Genomic DNA, 20,868 nt, shown 5'->3' with positions numbered 1-20,868 from the left:
GTAAATTTTTTTCTTATATTTCTTCACCCCTATCTCCTACGCAGCACTTGCATGTAATCCCAAGAATTAGTCTTTGATGCCCTGTAGATCAATAGCATGTTTAAATTTAAACCTTCCTTTATTCATTCCAATGACAAACATGATGGGAGAAAAAAAAAAAAATATTCTGTTCTGTTGCTGTGAACAGATTGGAAACTGAAAAGTGGATGATACACAAAATATGATAGTATTGACTCAAATGGAAGCAACATTCTCTCTAGATGAACTGCAATATTAACTGTCGACCAATGGAGTTAAAAGCAATATACTCTAAATTTATCCCGTCCCCCTAAATGCTGTATGCTTCATCAACAGCAAATTCTTTTGTAAAACAAAGGCTTCTTTATTCAAAGACTGAAAGTGATGTTAATAATTTGTTAGATGGGGGTTATGAAAACTGAAACCTACAAAGTTTTTAATGGCATATTATCAAGGCCATAAAAACTGTAAACAATTATCACATGCATTTTTCATATCCTGTGATCAATGACACTTATTAGAAATCGTTGGCATGAATCTGTTCCTTATGCTGTGAGAAGTCAATTTTCTCAATTGCTGAAAAACTACAAGGTGTAGTACACACAGTTGCCTCTACTAAAAAGAGGGCAACAAGTGGAAAGTGAAACAAGTATTCGGCTCTGAATTGAACTTTTGGGAGCGGGCGCTGATAACCTCGCTGTTGTGCGCCCTAAAACACTAATCATCATCATCATCGTGAAACAAGTCACCTTTAACCTGGACAATACTGACTACTGACTGATTCTACTACAGTAGTAGTAATAATAACAACAACAACAATAATAATAATATAAAAAGCCTTGGGAATGCAACCATGCATGTGAACTACACCTTACATCTTAAGCAGCAATACTGGTGCACGTGTCACAGGAATCTAGCAAAAATCATATGCAGACTTTAAAATACTATGTTAGTACCCATCCACAATCATCATAAGAATAATAATAAATACAACATGATACAGTGGATTTTAGAATGTTATAAAGCAGTACTGTGTCGTAAGCCTCATATGACAGCTCTTACCTGAATCTCAGTAAAAAAAATGTACCACAAATGTCCTCATTATTATGAGACTACTGAGCGAGTTTTATTGCAGACCGGCTTTCAGTCATAGTAACAAAAAATAGACATATCACAATCAACATAATGCTTTCTTCCTGTAAATTCCCATTTCTAGATACACATTTAGGTATGACCTGCCATCTTTCTACGACTTTACATTATCTACACTGATAATGAAAACTGTAATGTTATAACCAACAAATATTTGTAAATATACAGTTGTGTTGGGTATGTTTATTAATAACATACCCACCACCGTTATGGAACACATTACAATAAGAACTGTGACTCATTTGCTCAACAGTGATTCTCCGTATCTTGTTTCTGCACTGTAAAATCTCTATGTACAAAATGGATAGTGCCCTAAAATAGAAAAAAATATTTTGCAAAATAGTTTAATTTACTGTTATGATTTGTCTTAGTACTATTCATAATAGTCATGGGAAAGAATTTGTACAGATTACAGAGGTGTTAAACAGCTGAAAAATATACATATGAAGTGCAAATCTGGAAACAAACGTACATTCCACATACCACACAGCATCTACACCCAAACAAAAATTTAAATCTCAAATTGCCCTACTATGTAAAGATACTTCCATACCAAAATGGAACAACTGAATAAGATGCAAAATGTTACTCTATACAATGTACTTCTAAGTACTAAGAGGGTATCCATACAAGCAGCACAACACAAATGAGGCCTAAAACCACAACCTAGTATTGCAACATTTATAAAATCAATCTCTCTCTCTCTCTCTCCCCCCCCCCCTTCCCCCTTCACATATGCCACAGATACACAACGACACATTCGCAAAATAAAATCCACAATCCAGTGATGTGTTCTCTCTTCTTATTTACATGTCGTCCTAATTCAAATTTGTGCTGAAAATATGCAGTAGGCACTTTGGTAATTTTTATAGCATTAAAAGCCTGAAGTATTCAGAGTAGTTTACACACTTCTTAAGGTGCAGTAAGATTAACAGGAATCTATTCATTAATATAATTTTCCAAAAGAGTAACGGTTACTTGTGCAAAACTCTTTCTTATACAAAGAACTAAGTGGCACCATATTAAGTAGTCTGCAAACTACTGCAGCTAATAGGCCCCTTAATTTTGATACAGCAATCGTTTTAGTAGAAACCACTGCAGGTAGATGAATATAAAGATCTTTTATATAAAAAACAAGATATATTGTGTTTAAAATTAAATAATAAGAGTTTACACATTGAATTCAGAAGTGAAAACATATCTGCTCTAAAGAAAATAATTTTTTTTTGTCAATTTGGGTTACACCCAACATTAACTTTTCTGTCACTCTGTTGCCAATTTTTTACAATATCCTTTGCATGACTGATCAGACAGTACAGCTTCTGGGCACTCGCTTCTTTTCTGTTCAGAAATGTTGATTAATTAAATTAATTTCTGAGTTAGAGCTCTTCTGTGGGTTGCAGAATTTATATAGCAAATGTAGCATACGAAATTTTGAATATCACAATTTGGAGATGTTAACTAATACAGAGAAAAAGTTTAACAGCAGAATGCTTCCTCTCTTCTTTGTTTGACAATTTGATTGAAAATTAAACACATATACAAAAAATTAAAGCTCCTATGAAACACTGAAATGCATACTTGCAAGATGCCTTAGATCACAATGGACAGTGGCAATATAAAACATAAAAAATATGGTTACATGAACTTATGTAAAATAATTAATTGTATCTTTTTGTATTGTCCCAGAGATACTTAATGGAGTCCAACCTTAGGATTATCACCACTGTTTTTCATACACACACTTTTCAGTTCACTGGTTTCAATATAAAAAGCACCAAAGATTTATTATACATCTCACTGATCATAATCCTGTGACCCAAGTATTTACAAAATTTATTTATGCCACATTCCTCTTTAAGTATTAGTTTCACTCCGTGTCATACCACCAGAACAACAAAATGGGAATATTCTCTTGCCCTCAATCATAAACAACTAACTGATCTTCATTTTCTACAAATTGTACCACAATCTTTTGAACTGTAGAATGGTCAGCTGATGCACCAAGAAAGCTCCAAGCTAATACAAATTCTAATACATTGAGCAGTTTTATTTTAACATGGCCACTCTACAGTTCTAACACACTTTACATTTCCCAACACTTTTATATAACATAGTAAATCCACAATCTATGGCAGCAGTATTGTAAATTGCTCGCCCACATGTAATCCATTTTCTCCGAATAAAGGAAACTTTTGAAAATGCTTCATAACTTGAATTAGGTGAGCACAGTTTCACAGGATGAAGTTCAATGATAAAGTTGAGAGAGCTCCAAGTTGGTCAAATCATAAATGCAGAAACCTTTAGCATCTGACAGCTGAGATTTAAGAAATTGCATACTATGTTATTTAGTGATGCAGAGGCGCTTGAAATGATGCACTTGTGTTTAAACTCGGTACTTCTCCATGCACATTTCTGACATAACATTTTGAGACACAGTATTTTTCCTAAGCAAACAAATCTGTACATTAAAGGTTCCACTTTCTGCAGCTATCAAACCTCTCCAGCAACTTTAAAGATTAAAATAATTAATTCAACAACATTATTTCTAAAACAATTAACATGAACAACTGTGAAACTCATTACACAGTCAACTGCCTGCAATGATTATGACAGCGGAAGACACACTCAGGCTTCAGATTTACACCCCGTTGCCTTCTGACATTCTCAGCTCAATAATGTCAGTTTTGGACATGGAGAAGCTATTTGTAGAAACACTTATATGTCCATCAGTGTGACGGATGCTGTCAACACATAGCAGTTTGCACAACAGTCACTTGATGTCTCAGTTTGTTTCTGTTTTTGCGTGTCTCCTCTGGATGGCAGCTGCCAGATCTTGCTTCAGCATGGCTTGCTGTCTCTGTTCTGCCAGTGGTTGCATACTACGTAAACCATTAACAATGTCCTTTGTCTTACTGAAGTAAATTTCATTTAAAGTATTACGTATCTTATTCTCCATGTCCTCCACCATTCGACCAATATTGGCGATGTGGGGAGAAGCTTCACTAACATTTGCATCTTGTTCCACCTGAAAATCACATAAATAAATTCATCTGGTACACAGAATGACCTGGTGATCATATTAAATATATTCAAAAGTATAAAATGGTGAAGTGAATTAAATGCACAGAAATACCAATTAATGAATCAGCTGGGGATGGACTCTAAGACGGAACGACATGAATGATGTCATTGCAAACTATTCATGTGCTGGATCTTTGGTGTAATGATTATGTTATAACATTTACAAATTTGTGTCAGAGCTGGTCTTTAACCAAGATTTTCAACTTTCTATGAGCAGTCAATTTAACCTTCAGGATATCTGAGTATGCCTCAAGGCCTATCTTGAACCTTCAGTGTCAATGATTTTTCCACCTAAAACTTCTTAACATTCTTTAGCCATGGTACTCTACAGACCCTGTTTCCCCAGTGCAGCTATTTCCATATAATCTGTAAAAGGAAGCTCTTTTAGTACAATTCAGAAATCATATGTGGAAACCATGAGTGACAATGAAGGTTTAAGTCAAGTGTGGAGTTGTGATAAGTTGACCATAAGTTAAGGCAACACCACAGAGCGCAGGAAATCTGGTTTAAAGTTCAGCTCTGTCACAATTTTTCCAACAGTCATAATACATTAATCATAAAAGTATATTTATGATACGACATTAGTGACAAGACAATTAGACCGACAACTTCACATTCTAAATGTGTAACATAACTAGTGCCTTACGTTAAATGATCATTAAGTCAAATCATAAAACACAAATGAGTCTTAAACTTATGTTACTGTGAACTTTAATCAGTCCACAGAATTTAAAGATTTGTCACATGTCTTTTATTACTCATATGTGGTAATGTGATGTAATCCACCTGCCCTCACCAATGGTCACACATCATAAACCCAAGAATATAGTGTCTGGAACATCATGAAACTAAATTAAAATTCAATATGAATAGATAAATTATTTACAAGGGCAAACTGAAAATGTCTTCCCCTGACTACAAAAGAATGTTTCACGGTAGCAGAAAATGACAAACGCGATGTGAATATATATATATATAAAAAAAAAAAAAAAAAAAAAAAAAAAAAAAAAAACCAACAACAACAAACTTTAGAGTGCATCAAATACAAAAGAGTGCCCACTAATGAATCTTCTCATAACTACAAATGCAATATGTTACGATGACTCCAACTCACTATATCAAAAGAGTGGTGTGAAGAAATAATAGCAATACAGAAATATCTGGGAGCATGCAACAATCCACCTGCCCCAGCAGTAGTATAGGCAGTTAATGTGCCTGGGAAGCATAATGTTGTTAGCTTTGGGATGATGACTGTCTACTTTCCACTCTGATCGACTTAGCGTAACTGTTTAAGAAAAAAATTGTTCTCAGTCACATCTCAAACTGATATATGACTAAAAAAAGATAATTCCTAGATCTGCCTCTACACACAGATGGTGTTTTTCATACAAAAAGTTACCCAAACTACAGACAGTTTTTACTCCAGCTGACAATGAAACACCTAACCTAATTTTATACATTTTATTATGTGGCCACATGCTATCCTCGATATAACCATTTTAACATTTGACAACAATCTGTAACTGAATCGAAACTGGTTGTGTGAACAATTTACTTGCGAACTGGAGAGAGTGACCTAAATAAACAAAGGCTGAATGTATCAAAACCCATACAACTTACATAGCTGCTATAGAGACTGGATGTACAAAATAGCCCCCTTTCGTTTGTACACCAGCAACTGGCTTATTACATGGAGTCTTTGTACTTGTAATACACAAGGTTTACACATATGGTTTTTACGCTAAAACTAGTTGTTGAATTGCAGGCATTTAAGATCTCGTATGTTAGTATTATCAAAGGTTTGAATAGCCCAAACATGCATCTTTAGCAAGTTTAAATTTAAACATTTTTATCCAAAATTATTTGTTGAAGGTTCAAAAAAGTTTGCGTTCTGGCATAACGAAATTTCTGTAATATTTATGTCAATAAAAAATGAATGAGTGTGGGTTAATTCATTGAAGTGAACATTAGGACTTTTCATGTTCATGATCCAGAAAGAGAACTGATACAATCATCTAGTAAATGTTACATTGATGTTCATGCTATCATTACACAGGCACATTTGTTGCAGCATATATGACATTATCTTACTACTGTTCTTGAAATTAATTTCTTTGTCATTTTTTCACCATCTTATGAGCTCCCACTTCTAAGCAACTTATGGCTACCTTCTGGTGACTATCCCATGTGACTCCTAATTTCACCACAACTGGTTTTATCACACAATTTAACACTATGTCATCTTTACTTATAGCTTTTTATTGCTTTCACTCTTATTTTTAATTTTTTATTTGTTGTTCCACACTTCCAATTCAAATATAACAACTCCCCATAAATTGTCTGAATTTGTCCTTTTAACTTATTTTTCTAACAACAGTATAACAATATGAAAAGGACAGATTTCTTCATTGTCCAGAATGGACGGTCATCAGAAGTGGCTAAGGCAAGAGAATATGGTGGGTATAGCAGTACCTGGAACTGCATTTCCACAATGTTTGCCATGTCTTTCTGACTTGTATGGAGACACGTGTTGTGTTGCAAGACCATATTTTTTGACAGTGCGCACACTCTACACACTTCCAACAGTCGACTGTGAATATCTGCAGTGTTTACACCCTCCTTCCACAGAAACACATCTTCCAGCACCATGCTTTATGATCTAAATCCATGTCATCTGCTCATGTAATGACAGCAGTTGGGAAAATGGGCTGCGTTGTGCAGCAATTGCACTTATATTGATTCTGTCACTTATGGTTGGACGAAAGTATTACGAGGGCAGTTTGAGAAGTACTCGGAATCACCACGAGAGGTCAGTGCTAGTGCAACAAGTTGTTAACGTGATATTCATTGGACAGTTTCCTATGAACACATGCCACGTCAGTGCTCTTGGAAGAGAGCTGTGGCAGTGATGTGGCTCTGTTCCTGTGTAGTGATTTGTGAAGAGGGGGGAGGGGGGAGGGGGGAAATCAAGATTCGAGCAGTGATTAAGTACTTCATAAAGAAAGGTACGAAAGCAAAGGATATTCATGCCGATTTCCAGAACACACTGGAGTGACTCTGCTCCTTCATATTCCACTGTTGCCAAGTAGACAAATGACTTTAAATTTGATCGGAAGAGCTTAGATGATGATCCACGCAGCGGACGTTTAAGATGTACCACTACTCCAGAAATCATTGCAAAAGTGCACAAAATGGTCATGGAGGATTGCCGATTGACGGTGCATGAAATTGCTCAAGCTTGCCAGATGTCACCTGAAAGGTTATATCACATTTTAACTGAAGAATTAGAAATGAAGGGATAATCTGCAAGATGGGTGCCACGACTCTTGATGCGACCCTGCATACGTTCTGTCACCATGGCAAACTTACACGAACTAAGGTATGACTTCTTGTCACACCCAGCCTTATTCACCTGATATGGCTCCGTCAGACTTCCATCTCTTCCCAAAACTGAAAATTTTTCTTGGTGGATGAAGATTCGCTTCAAACAAAGAACTGATAGCTAAAGTTCACAACTATTTTGCAAACCTGGACGAAACTCGTTTTCAAGATGGTGTCAAGGCACTAGATCATTGTTGGAGCAAGTGCATTAATCTAAAAGGAGACTACATTAAAAAATACAAAAAAGTTTCAGTGATATAAGTACTTTTTTTCCTATTCCTTTCAGAGAACTTTTCAAACCACCCTTGTACATATTTGCAACTGTAATGACGAGTCCAATGATGCACGATGAATGGTAGGGAAAAAATAAAGTGTAAATCAATATCTAACAGCTATTGTACTTCTGACAAAGGACTTTGTCTGGAAGTTGAATATTTCTAGCATTTATTTTCACTGGGGCTGTCTGCAACTCAATGCCTCTTCCATGAGGCAAGTAGTAATCTATTCTTCCTACACTGTTATTATTCCACCCTGGACTTTCTATTGGTTGTTTAAGTTGTTTTCCTGGTGTTAAAGGTTCCATAAAACAAAACCTTACTGCCCTACTATAGCCAATTATACTTGCAATCTTCTATTTTTGTTTTCCACTGATAGTAACCTTCGGACACATGCTCAAATCGAATTACTTGTCTTATATAAGTATTATCACTCTAAGTTGCCTGGATTAGACTGATGGGTTTGAGAAAACAAACTACTACTACATCAGTCCCTCCATCCTGGGAGTGTTGTCCAACAAAATTTTTCTCAGTGGGACAAGACTGACAGCCAAAAAACCATTAGTACGTCTGGGATACAAGACGAAGAATGTAAGGATAATATCAGCTATAAATAAAAGCCAAATTTTGATTGGGGGAGGGGATTTATGCTGGCCAAAATCAGATGAAGGCCCTTCAGAGCACATCAGTAGCGAGAAACACATCTGCATCCATCCAGTAGGCTGCTGTTGAGACAGTCAGGCCAATGAAATGACAGGAGTAAATAAGGTACCATCCTTAGATTACAATGATGAGGGATGTATAAGGATAAACAAATTAAAAGATGGGGTCTGGCCAACCTCTTAGTCCAAGATGTCCAGAGGCCCTCTGGGGCAGAGATTGCAGCAGGGAACCACCAGCCACCCCTAACCAGAGCCAGCAAGACCATAATATCTGACCTTCAGATGCAACTGTTCAAATTGTATTACAGGGTAAAGTGCAAAACTAAGTTTGCTGCTTTGACGACATCAGCTAAAATGGAAGGTGATGCGGTGGCAGAGTTCAGCATTTGCCTTTTCACAGTGAAGGCAGAACAACAATTAGTGTGGCCACTGAAAAACACAGCTACAGTGCACTGGAGTACTTTGTTAACAACGTATTAATGGGTGAATTGCTACTCACCATATAGAGGAGATGCTGAGGTGCAGACTGGCACAACCCCAGAGTCTATGGCTGCCGGGCCAGACTGCGAGCTACAGTGCATGGTGGGAGAAGCAATCCAGGTGGTGGGGTAAGGAGGAGGCCGGGGTAGGAAGGGGGAGGGCTAACAGGGCAGGGGAGTGGGTAGAGGGTAGGGCAGCTAAGTGTAATTGGGAGGTTAAACAGAGGGTAGAGGGAATAGAAAAGGAGTGAAGTAAAAAGACTGAGTGTGTTTGTGGACACGAAGACTGTTTTGGGCTGGACTAGGAACGGGAAGGCTACAGGCAGGTGAAGGACAGTGACTAATGAAGGCTGACTAATTTCTTTTGTTTTAGGGCACAAAAACAACTAAGGTCATATGTTCCCATGTCAGAACTGCATACCCTATTTTTAAAAGCAAGCGACAAAAGGAAAGACAGCTAAAATCAGGTACTTTGAGAAAGGTCCATAAAATATGCCACAGAGTAACAGAGGTCCTAAACTGAAGATTAAATGTCCTTCGCCATATTAATATGATGGATAAGAAGTAAAATGTGGCCGACAGCCTGCGAGTCATTCGCTAAAATGGCCGATAACTCAGATGGCAAACATAAATGAGAACGAAAGTGGTTAAAAAAGGGCATTCTGTCAGGTAATGGCGACAGTCAGAGGTCGAGGGCAATGAGCACATAGTGGTGGGGGAGTACCACATAACAAATGGTGATGGATAAAAAACCATTGCCTGATATGCTACCTAGTTAACATGATGTCACAGCAAGAGGACGAAGAGGTAGTCATCCAAGCTGATGGGAGAGGCTTAATTCCTGGAGCTTGTTCCCATAAAGGGAGGATCAGTGGTGATGCCAAAGTGACACTGCCTGCTGACAGGCGGAGATACAGATATAATCGGAGGTAGTGGAAGAACTAGCGGGCTGAAGCACGAGGACTGTACCCATGACAGCTGCCTTGTTTCCCATCAGACTGATGTAACCAGGAACCCACGTAAACATCACAGTGGATCCATGCAGAATTAGCGAGTGACAGCTTTCCTGTACCCTTTGCACTAAGGGATGGACAGTTTACAGCACACTGAGGCTCCAGAGGCTACTGATAGAGTCAGAGCAGATGACACAATTGAAAAACCTTTGTCCCTGGATGTACTGCGTGGCCTGAGACAGCGAAGAGTTCTGCTGTAAATACTGACCAGTGTTCCGTAAACCGATACCAAAAATCGTCAGTGCCAATGATGAAAGCACACCCGACACCACAGTCAGTCTGAAAGCCATCACTGCACACAAAGGTACTATAGGAAGTTCCATGTGGAGGTCGTGAAACTCACAGTCATCAAAGAAGGAGGCGTACAACAGGTGGCCAGGCATGGCAGACAAATGGCATGCGTATCTGCTGACGAGAAAGTCACGATGGTATGACAGCGGTAGTTCGGCTGCTTCAGCACACAGGCTCCCACCCGGGCTAGTGTAAAAGAGGGCACTGTGATTCTAAGAGCAGCTGTAAGTCCTCTTTGTTGGACCGAAGACTGCAAATGTTCCATTTAAGGAGATTCATAATGAAGAAAGGAGAGGAGGGAAAAAATGAAGGGATGTCATCTCGATGGCTGCCAAGTTCCATCCTTCGAAGACTCACGCTACAGGGCACAGAGGCTGGAGGATCCTGCTCCTTGAGGTCTACAGAGGCGTCAGCATTCTCTTTCAGTTGGTGTGTGGAGTCCATGGCAGAAAAACAGTTGGTGCTGTGCAGTGGTGACATGGAAGTCGGCCGAGCAATGGTATCGCATGGCGACACTGTCGAAGAGGATCTCAGAGTCGTCGAAGGAGAAGACCGTTTGCCTTTGTTTGGCTTCTTGGAGCCTTTCTAGCTGTCAGAGGAAGACTCTGATGTCTGCTGGCTGGAGCAATGTAGGAAGTCCTCGTGGGAGTATTCCTTCTCTCCTTTTTGGCCTGCCGGTTGTGTGGCAGTTGATTTCACCCTGTGAGGCAAAAGTTTGGTGGCTTGTTGCACAGCTGGAGGAGGAGACGGGGATGCTACCATGACACTGGGCGATTTCACAACCACAGTGTGAATTTGAGGCTGCATTTCTGCATGGCTATATCCTTCGTGGAACGAGATGTAGGAACAACGGCACTGTACGTGCCAAATGGTAGAATGCAGGGTTTCCCACTAGCCAACAACTAATAAGCGACCGGGTAAGGAATTTTTTCGTTCACCTGGACCTCCTGGACAGCCTACTCATCGAGATACCTGGGACAATCTCTAGAGGAGGTGGCATGCTCGCCGATGCAATTGATGCAGCAGGGAGAAAGAGGTGGACAATCGCTGTTGTGAGCATCCCTACCACAGATTACACATTTGGTTGGGTGTTGATAGGACATTCAAGTGTGGTTGTAATGATGACAGGGGTTGCAGCGCATTGGGTTCAGAATGTACGGTCGGTCAACTGTGATAATTTCGTAACCTGCTTTGATCTTTGACAGAATCAACACTCTATGAGAAGTGAGCCAATGGACTGTAATGACACTGATTGGAGGTGTACATTCGGATTTCTGCCTCAGTCAGATCATGAGCAGCCTAGAGTAAGTAACACAACGGGAAGAATTTGGTTTTTGATGGGCCCCGACACGAACAGGATAGCCATGGAGGAGCGAAGCTGCAAGCAGTTGTGCTTGAGAATGTAAATGAGAGCAGGATTTCACAGGGCCAGCAATTGCATCAACTTTCCGAATAATAAATGGATTTACCACAGCAAAGGACTGATCATCTTCAGTACGTGAAACCACGAGGAACTGTGGTATATCTGGGAGGGTCTTTGAATCGTTAGCGTTATTCCATTTATGTTTAATAGATGTAGACTGAGAAGATTATGTTTGGCTCATTGCAAGGAAGTCCCACACAATTGCCAGTGTCTCCGATGGTGCGCCCATTCCAACTGGGGGCCCCCTCTCAGAAGGGAGTGCACCCGCCTTAGGTGATTGTTCAGACCTCAAGTCACACCTCCGTAACACCTGACAGAGAGATCAATCATCAATTTAGGAAGATAGCAGCTCAGGCAATCACTCCTCCCTGCACCTAGCCTTTAGCAGGGGGTAGTTGCGAACCCTACCTTTCAAACTGGGGTTGGGAATTATGCATTACCCAGTCACCTGTTACGCGTCAGATGTGTGGACTGGCCTTCAGGAGTCCACAGAGACAAAGAAGAAATTGATGAACCTCAAACACTGAAGCAGAGGAAGGGAAACAAAAAAAGAAAGAAAGGAATAAAAACAGTGGAGAGACTGTTCTAATATCTGTGTCTGAATGTGCAGAACATATTTCCAATAACGTCCCAGACATGTACCCCAAGGGAGGGGAAAAAGAATAGCAAGAGGATACACATGCAGCACGGAAGGGAAAAGGTGCTGCAAAGGCTGGGGCCCTGTTGTAGCCTAGCACGAACCCGCCAAACAGCGCCACGGCCCCTGAAGGCAATGATGGTTGAGGCCAAGAGGGTTATGGGACCATAAGATATATTTCAGGGAGTGTTCTCACCCATGCAGATGGTGTTGGTAGGAAGGATGAATGATGATGGTATAGGCTGTGAAGCTGTCATTGAAATGAAGAATGATGCACTGGGTAGTTTGATCAGTCCAGCTGTTTCTTGGCCACAGTTTTTCAGTGGTCATTCATGCAGGCAGACAGACAGCTTATTAGGTGTCATGTCCATGTAGAACACAGCACAGTGGTTGTCAATATTCCATCCCGGATTTTCCATTGTTTTAATCATGGGTAACTTCTTGCAGCCAGTGAGGTTAGTAAAGAATTGTAGATTCCTGGCAGGACATTCTGCAGAGACATCCATGCAGTTACAAAATCCTTTATGGTAGGCAGCTTGTCGGTGCTAACTACAGCATATCACTTCCTATTCCATGTCACTGGAAGTTGTTGGGATAGGATCAGCTAAGTCAGGTCCCAGTATTTTAAATCTCAAGACATTCTCTTTGGTAGCCTGCATGGCCAGAGGATCTATGAGTTCTTTTTCTGGAATTCTAACATGGCTAGGGGTCCAGAAAAACAGGATTGGCCTTTTAGTGTTTTGGCATTTAGTAAGATGGTCTTGAATGGACAATACAAGTGGGTGTTGGAGATGGCAGTGCATCACTCCAAATTAGAAAAAACTCTTAAGAAGAGGTGCAGATGTATGTAACAGATTGCACAATAGTCGCTAGTTCTCCAATGAAGACACTACATTCCGGTGGTGGGGAATGTTGCTCATTGCCACCTCACACTGGCTAACAAAACACTCGCCACAGAATAGATGGGTCTGATTAATCTTTTGGTCTGAAGGATGTATTTAGGTGATGCTGTGGGTGACTGATTCTCCAAGCGGGTGTGCTGAGAGAAGGTTGAGAAAAGTCGCATACAATTAGGTGCAGGAAAATTTCGTGAAAATGATAACATGAAAACTAACGCAAAATGTCGCAGAACTTGTCATTTTCCCACATGGAAAGTGTTACAAATCTGAGGACAACCAATATTTATAACTGGTAGTTATTTAACACTAAAATTTCATTTTGACTTTTTATTTCCTCAAGGTTGAGGTTTGTGTGTAATCTTAAAATGGCAGTTTATTTCCCATTACCTGGCTATGATGTAACGGAATACAGCACCAAAATTGGCTAAAACAAAACAGCACCAAAATCAGCAAAAAATAACACCAAAATAGTACCAAAATTGACAATATCCCCAGTAGGTTGATATCTACAGGGCTTGTCTGGAAGATACCGATTAAGAGTGTGATCTAACAGTGAACTTATCTGAAGGCATAGCACACATGGCATTATGAATCCACAGGTGAAGCTTACGAAGTCTAAGCAGCATAGTATGAAAGAATTGTGAAGTTGCTACAAGAGTGGTGTGACGAGCATCCAAGGAAGTGTTGCTGAGGCAGGGTAGAAGGGTAGAGCACTGTGTTTTGCCTTGCACTTCTGATTTACCTGGAATACATGAGGCAGCTATGTTAGATTAATATCAGTCACTTGCCCTAAAAAGTGTAAAGTTTCTTCTACTTGAAGTAGCTCTTTAAGCAATAACAATTTGCATGTGGGTGGGTGTTCAGTGATAGCAGAAGTACATCACACATATGTTTAGACTGTAGGGTCCACGGCCTCTGTAAATTCTTTAGTTACTATTAGGAAAATGGTTACCCAGGCCAGAGCCTGTGTGCAGTGAAGACAGAATGCCTAACTGAACATGGAAAGAATGACTCAATAAAAAATGCAGATAAAAAATTTTGGGAGGTGTACCTCTCTAGCTCCACTCATGCACAGTAACTAGAATATGTTGCAGTAATGTGGAGTCATAAGCTTTTAGCAGGGGAAAAAAAAAGAAACCTGACAAAAATGATAGCAGCATGTAAATGCCATTATTATAATAATGGCTTTCTAGTGAATCAGGTATGCTGATAGACCATCCCTCCCTGGATTCACACAAATTTGAATAGAAGTCCTTCAGTCTCAAGAATCCAAATAGGTTGGGTGTTCACCATTTGTTCTAAAGACTTGCTTATAACATTAACATTTAGCAGATAGATAGGGTGACAGCTGTCCAACTTGTGAGGATTCTTTGGTGGCTTAAAACTCACCTTCCTATCAGAGGCCACTATGTGTGAAAGAATATATTCTTTGTATTCTAGGGGTAAATAATGTAGCATCTGACTATGCATCTGGCTATCTGGATCTGGGCCTTTATTGTGGCACAGTGCATAGAGAACTGAGGTGGTCCCAGTCACTGTATGCTTCTGAAGGTTGATAATCCGAGAATAGGTAAACAATATCTGATCATCTTTTACGGATGTGGCTTTGGTGAAGAGTGTTGCTACTTGTTCAGCAACAATGGAAGTGTCAGATTGAATGACACCATTCTGATGGATATGTAGGATGCCAGATAATGACTGGAGCCTGTGAAGGCAGTGCAGTTTGTCGCATACTTGTGACAAGGAAGTATGGGTTTCAATAGTGGTTACAAATCTATCCCAACACTCTTCGTGTTTTTTTTTTTTTATTATTATATAGCAGGTCTGCACTTTGAGCCTTTTGAAGATGTGTGCACACCTTGACAGATGTCATTTATGTTGCCTGAGTGCTCTTCTGTGCGTCTCTATATCTGGATCTATTTCACTGTTTCAACATTCAACAGGTGGCCTACAAGGAAGATAGATTGCTGATTCTGCCATTAGTAGTATCATAGTAATGGTATATGTACAGACTACTTCACTTCCTCCTTGGGAGACAGGTTTGGGATTTAAAGAAATAGTGAAGCTATGTCAATCAGTATTCTTTACGTCCCAATAAATAGAGTTTCTGATGGGCATTGGTGTGGCAAAGAAAGAGTGATTGGAAAATGATCACCGTCACTATAAACATTCCAGTAAATCGACAAGAGAAAGCAGAAATTGCCCCGTTAGGTCTTGTGAGAATTTAAATTCCCTAAAATGCATAGTGGTGGTGGTACTTTCAACATCAAAACCATAATGTATGTGTGTGTGTGTGTGTGTGTGTGTTGATAAATTTTAGATTATAAGAATTACTCTATGGATACCACATTCTTCTGCAAGCATGCTGATCACATCTTCAATTTCAATATTTCATTCTCTAAGAATGACTCCGTTATCAGTAACCAAAAATGATTTAACATTTATCCAATTCCAATTTGATCACACTGTTTGTGTGCTTTCCTCATGTATATCATAAATGAAACTGATGTCTGGACAGAGCTTTCCCCAAGGCCTTTATTTATGAAGAATGTGAGAGGAAAGCATATACAGTCAAATCCTTTTTTGATTAATGTTGTTTTTTCCAAAAGTGTCCTTACAACTGGAAAAGGAGCAAAGAAGAAAAAACAATGGCAAGCAGCATTGATATATTAGGTCCAACCAAAAAGCTGTCACCTACTATGCAAATGCTTTCAAGGTCAGCCAATTTCAGAGACATTTTTAGTACCCGTACAGTTCACAAACAGGAGCTTTCAATTACTCTACTTTATATTAACACTGCAATGTAGGTTTTGCATTTATTATTCTCCAGTGCACCATTCAATGCAATGTGGATGACACACACACCTTAGGTTATTCAAAATGCTGATGTTTAAGCCACAGCATTTTTTAAAACTTCTAATATCTGCAGCCTTGTCTACATCACTACTTACCACTTACACTGAAATGGAGTGTGAATAGATGATACTTCGGTTAGATAAAGTGTATTTTATATGGTTAGTGTGCATTTTTGTGTAATGCACTGCATACAAAGCTCATGCCCTACAATCACAGCTAGATCCTGTTATCAACATCAATTCTCCTCCTCCACAGATAAGGTGGTTGATGCATGCTTGTGTGGCGGGGTTAGAAAATATTTCAATCCCTAGTGATACATTACCATTCAGTTACCTCGATGCTTCTTCCTCCCTCCAGTCAACTATCCTTTCCCCTACCCCTCACCTCCCTTTTTGTTCAATGGGAAAGCTAAATGATCATTCTCTTATTTGCAACCAGTTTCTGTTAACAATGAAGGCGGGCAATTCTCACCAATGAGCAAGCTTGGGTCTCCGAATGGGTCTTGTTGGAACCAAGGTTCTTTTGAAGGACAGGTGAACTCTTTATGACCAGAAAATTATTAAACTGTAACAGCAGCAGTGCAAAACTATTTAATATTTACATAGTCTGAAAAATGTCACCCAGCACTGCATGCATTCGCGGTCTTGACTAATGTCCTAGAGAGGGTGAAAACATATGGGAGAACCTAGTTCTAGTACAAGAAGCCCTTGTCCGTTACAGGTGAAGGAATAAAGACAACAATAACACAGAAAGTTTAAAGAAACAAAGAAATCAGTTAACAGAGCTGCTGTAATCTTAAACTATCAGTACTAACAATTAACAGTAGCAAAGACAAGTGAAGGTGAGGAAAAAGAGAATGAGGATGCTGGTTATTTGAAAATGCAACATAATAAGATCATAACAAAAAAATGTTTTGAGTGAGTTTGAAGCATAAAAATCCTTAGGTTTTTAATTTGGTAAAGACAACATTGCTTCAACTAATGATATTGCAAATGGGGCTAATAAATTCCATACAACTTCATGTTTTTAACAGCAGTAATTAATACAGGTTTTACACCACAATCACATACCTGTCTTGTGAGACTTCCTCCTAAGTTCATGGTTCCTGAACCAGTCTTATTTGTCTGGAGCCACAGCATTGCAGTGGATGTAAGTTTGTAATGTGCATTTCTTGTCTTCTCTTGAACTTCAACCACATGAATTGAATCCCAACAGCCCTTTATTTTCTTGGATCCATCACCAGCCTTTTTAATAAGAATAACACCTAGAAAATAAAAACGAAGGCAATGATATATTATTGCCATTTTAAAAACACTAACTTTCAAAAATGAATACAGCTATAAATTTATATATGGATTTTTGCTCTCAACTGCATCCAGGTCCTTGAATTATAGCTCTGTGTCCCTGACAAGCTATTTCTTGTCCCTACATCTTTTACTTTAGGTGACCACAAAGTGTGTAATACTGTAGAGGTTTACATAAACCTCGTTGCAAACGCTTTTTCTCTAACTCCTGACTGAGTCATTTATTGGGATTATGTTGTATAATGTTTTTATCATCTTAAGATAACCACGCTACATTTTAATGTTAGTATTTGACCATGAAGGTCATGTAAAACATTTGCTATTGCTTTTACAAGTAAATCATTAACGATTTTTCGGTCCGAGATACTGCGGTGACTATTATTGTAGCATGAAATCCAATCTTCATTTGTAGCTTTAATCTGGGGAAATAATTTAAGGCTTGATATTACCAACTGTGAGTTTTCTCTATAAGTGATGTCTTGTACCGTATACACTCATTTTACCCCTAAACAAAATATAAGCTTTCAAAACTCTACAGTGCTTTACCACAGATGGGAACAGTACAGCAAAGCACCTGCAAGCATGACGCACTCCTTGCAATAACTATACAATATTCTTAGAAAGTGTGTACATAGAGAAAGCAATGATCGTACAACTTACTTCATAACTAGCTCTGTAAGACATAGGTCTATATTTATGACTGTAATATGAGAAGTAATTGTTATGTAATTGCAATATTGTAAAAGAAAGTTACATTATATGAACCTGTGGACAGAGAATCTAAACTTACGTGAAAGCAAGTCAGGAATCTGTGCTTTAATTTTTGCAGAATACACTTATTTACGAAAGGCATCCATCTTTCTTAATTAATGACAATCTGTGTTGCCAGAAATTTCACACTGGCTTACATTACAATCACAATTATCAAAGGATAGTGGGTGATTGATAGAACCTGCAAACCTTTTCTTACTACTGTTTAAGAATGCAATTCTTTCATCCACAATATTCTTTTTACCATAACACAACAAATATTGACAGCTACTTTTGTGACAGTTCTACTCCATACATCTTCCATGCCATCTTCAGAGGAATGGAAGTGCTTTTCCTCATTGCTTGGTCAAATAACACTAATTTTAGGAAACTGCCTTTTCCACCAGCCGAAGAGTAGACAACTGGAGAAATCAAGAACTAAATGCACTATAAAAACTGCTCATTGAACACATATGAGCTTAGCTTTCATACGTGGTCTTAGTTAGGCCAGTATTACACTACCACGTTTCTTGGACAAATAAATATGCTCAAATATTTGTCAAATTTCTTTGACGCAGATCTCTCACGTGGCACTAAAAAGTTCAAGATGGCAGACAACAATAACTGGTAATTATGTGCTGCAGTTGCATGTATCACAATTGCATTGTGTGTGCATTTGGAAGGGAAGTGGTGGAAAAAAGGAAACATATTTGCCTGAAGCCATCGATCTTATGTTGAGATAATAAAAACATTCATCAAAATTTATTAAGAGAGCTGCAAGTGGAAGACATCAAGTCTTGTACAAATTACTCATGAATGGAAGAGAGTGTATTTCACTATTTGCCCAGTAAAGTGACTCCTAATATTACAAAGCAGAATACTCACTTGAGTAATGCTGTATGTCCAGAAACACTTGAGTAACGCTATATGTATAGAAGACAGGTTTACCATAACACTGATTTCTTGCTACAGGAGAAAGCTAATCTTATTTACTATACAGCACACATTAACCAAAATAATTCCAGAAACGTGTGAAGTTATTTATAAAGCACTGAAGGAGGAATATCTGAAGATAAATAAATGTTTACAGAACTTTATGGGTATTAAGAACTATTTTTACTTTTGAATAATGTAATTAACAGAATTTTGAACTAATACAAGATTAATGAAAATTACGAAAGAGATGAAGCACTTTTTAACTTGTGGCATCCAAAGTTCAGAACTAGACAAACTAGAATGGAGAGCTAAGAATTATTTTTTTAATTTTAATGTGTGTCATCTATTCTGACTTGCTGAAAAGTTGCCTTTGTGTTTCCTGATGTAAATGTTGATGGCTGTAGCTGCGATTGTGGATTTGAAGTCACCTGCAGCATAAGCTACTGGCACACGATTAATAGTGTGTGTTGTACCCCTTGCTCACTCCCCCATCTCTGTCGAAGCAAGGTTATTATAATGAGTTGAAGGAACACACCGACTAAACTTTGCAGCCATGTTTACTATCACACTAGAGACGTCAAATAGCTGTAGTGATGTCAGCACTTCAAGTGATTACATTTCACACAGCAGTGAACAGAAGACAAACGACTTGTGATCAAATTTATGGCAATGCCCTAGATTTGATCATATTTCTTTGACAAAAGGTGAGATGAAGTTTCATATTACACTATCAAATTTCTTGAACATTTGACGTATCAACATTGAAAAAGAAATATTATAGGGTAATACCGGCCTTAGTTTGCTACAACAGATTTGGTGCAAATTGTGGCAGGCTCTCTTAACGAGATATAAATACATTAATTTCATGTAACCTTTATACGTACTTTGTATAGAATAGGAGGCCAACATACACTTAACTCACATATTCTGTAGAATATTAAGAGTATAGCAGGTGGTTGATATGGAAGCCACCACAAATAGAATGTCTCCAATTAACTCCCAAATTTATAAACCACTCTCATTACTTCAGATTCATCCTGCTGGCAGCCTCCAAGCTGTCAACAGCACTGGCTTATGTGTTTCCAGACACACATTTGTGCTGCAACATTTAAAGATCTGTTCACCACAATATGTTACAAGTTATGCCAACTGAAAATAAAGTCCTATTTTTCTGTATGCAGTCATTCCTATTCCTTTTACTGTTTGTGCAATAATATGACATAGTATCATATTCAGAAAGATCGAACATATTGATTCCAGGAATTCCCAAAAAGTGTTCTAATACATTATGCTTATTATAAGGGCCATTCAAAAAGAAACAAGCCAGAGGCATAATTACAGAAACCAGTTTCTTTTTTTTTTTTGGCGGGGTGGGGGTGGGGTGGGGTGGGGGGGGGGTGGTAGGGCGCAAAATGTCTAAGGTCATAAGCGCCCATTATAGAACCATAGAATGCTGGGACCGCGAAGGTAAAAAACCGTTTCCAAGTCCAATACAGATAGGAAGAAAAAACAAATCTAAAACGTCAATATGTTACAGAAGAGTATCTAAAAGACGTCGAAGGACACCGGAGTCACCAGGTAGAAATCAAATCTCATTTGTCATATTACTGCTTTTTTAAAAACTTCAAACATGAGCCACAGCTTGCACATCATCCACTAAAATGTTTGGAAAAGTGGGCGGCAGCCTGACCCTGATACCGTATTTACC

General features: G+C 38.7%; 1 protein-coding gene across 1 annotated transcript in view; it reads right to left on the bottom strand.

Annotated features, from left to right (window-relative positions):
- Window positions 1-823: 823 nt before the first annotated feature.
- Window positions 824-20,868, bottom strand: part of LOC126236164 (F-actin-capping protein subunit beta) — a 40,425-nt gene continuing 20,380 nt past the window's right edge. The window contains exons 4-5 of the mRNA XM_049945252.1: window positions 17,241-17,434; window positions 824-4,198 (exon numbers count right to left, since the gene is read on the bottom strand). Of these exons, the coding sequence (XP_049801209.1) occupies window positions 3,956-4,198; window positions 17,241-17,434 (437 nt within the window). The 3' untranslated portion in view covers window positions 824-3,955. The remainder of the gene's footprint in view (window positions 4,199-17,240; window positions 17,435-20,868) is intronic.

Source organism: Schistocerca nitens, chromosome 2 (genome assembly GCF_023898315.1).
Source record: "Schistocerca nitens isolate TAMUIC-IGC-003100 chromosome 2, iqSchNite1.1, whole genome shotgun sequence".
Lineage (NCBI taxonomy): Eukaryota > Metazoa > Arthropoda > Insecta > Orthoptera > Acrididae > Schistocerca > Schistocerca nitens.
This window is presented reverse-complemented; position numbering and strand designations above follow the sequence as displayed.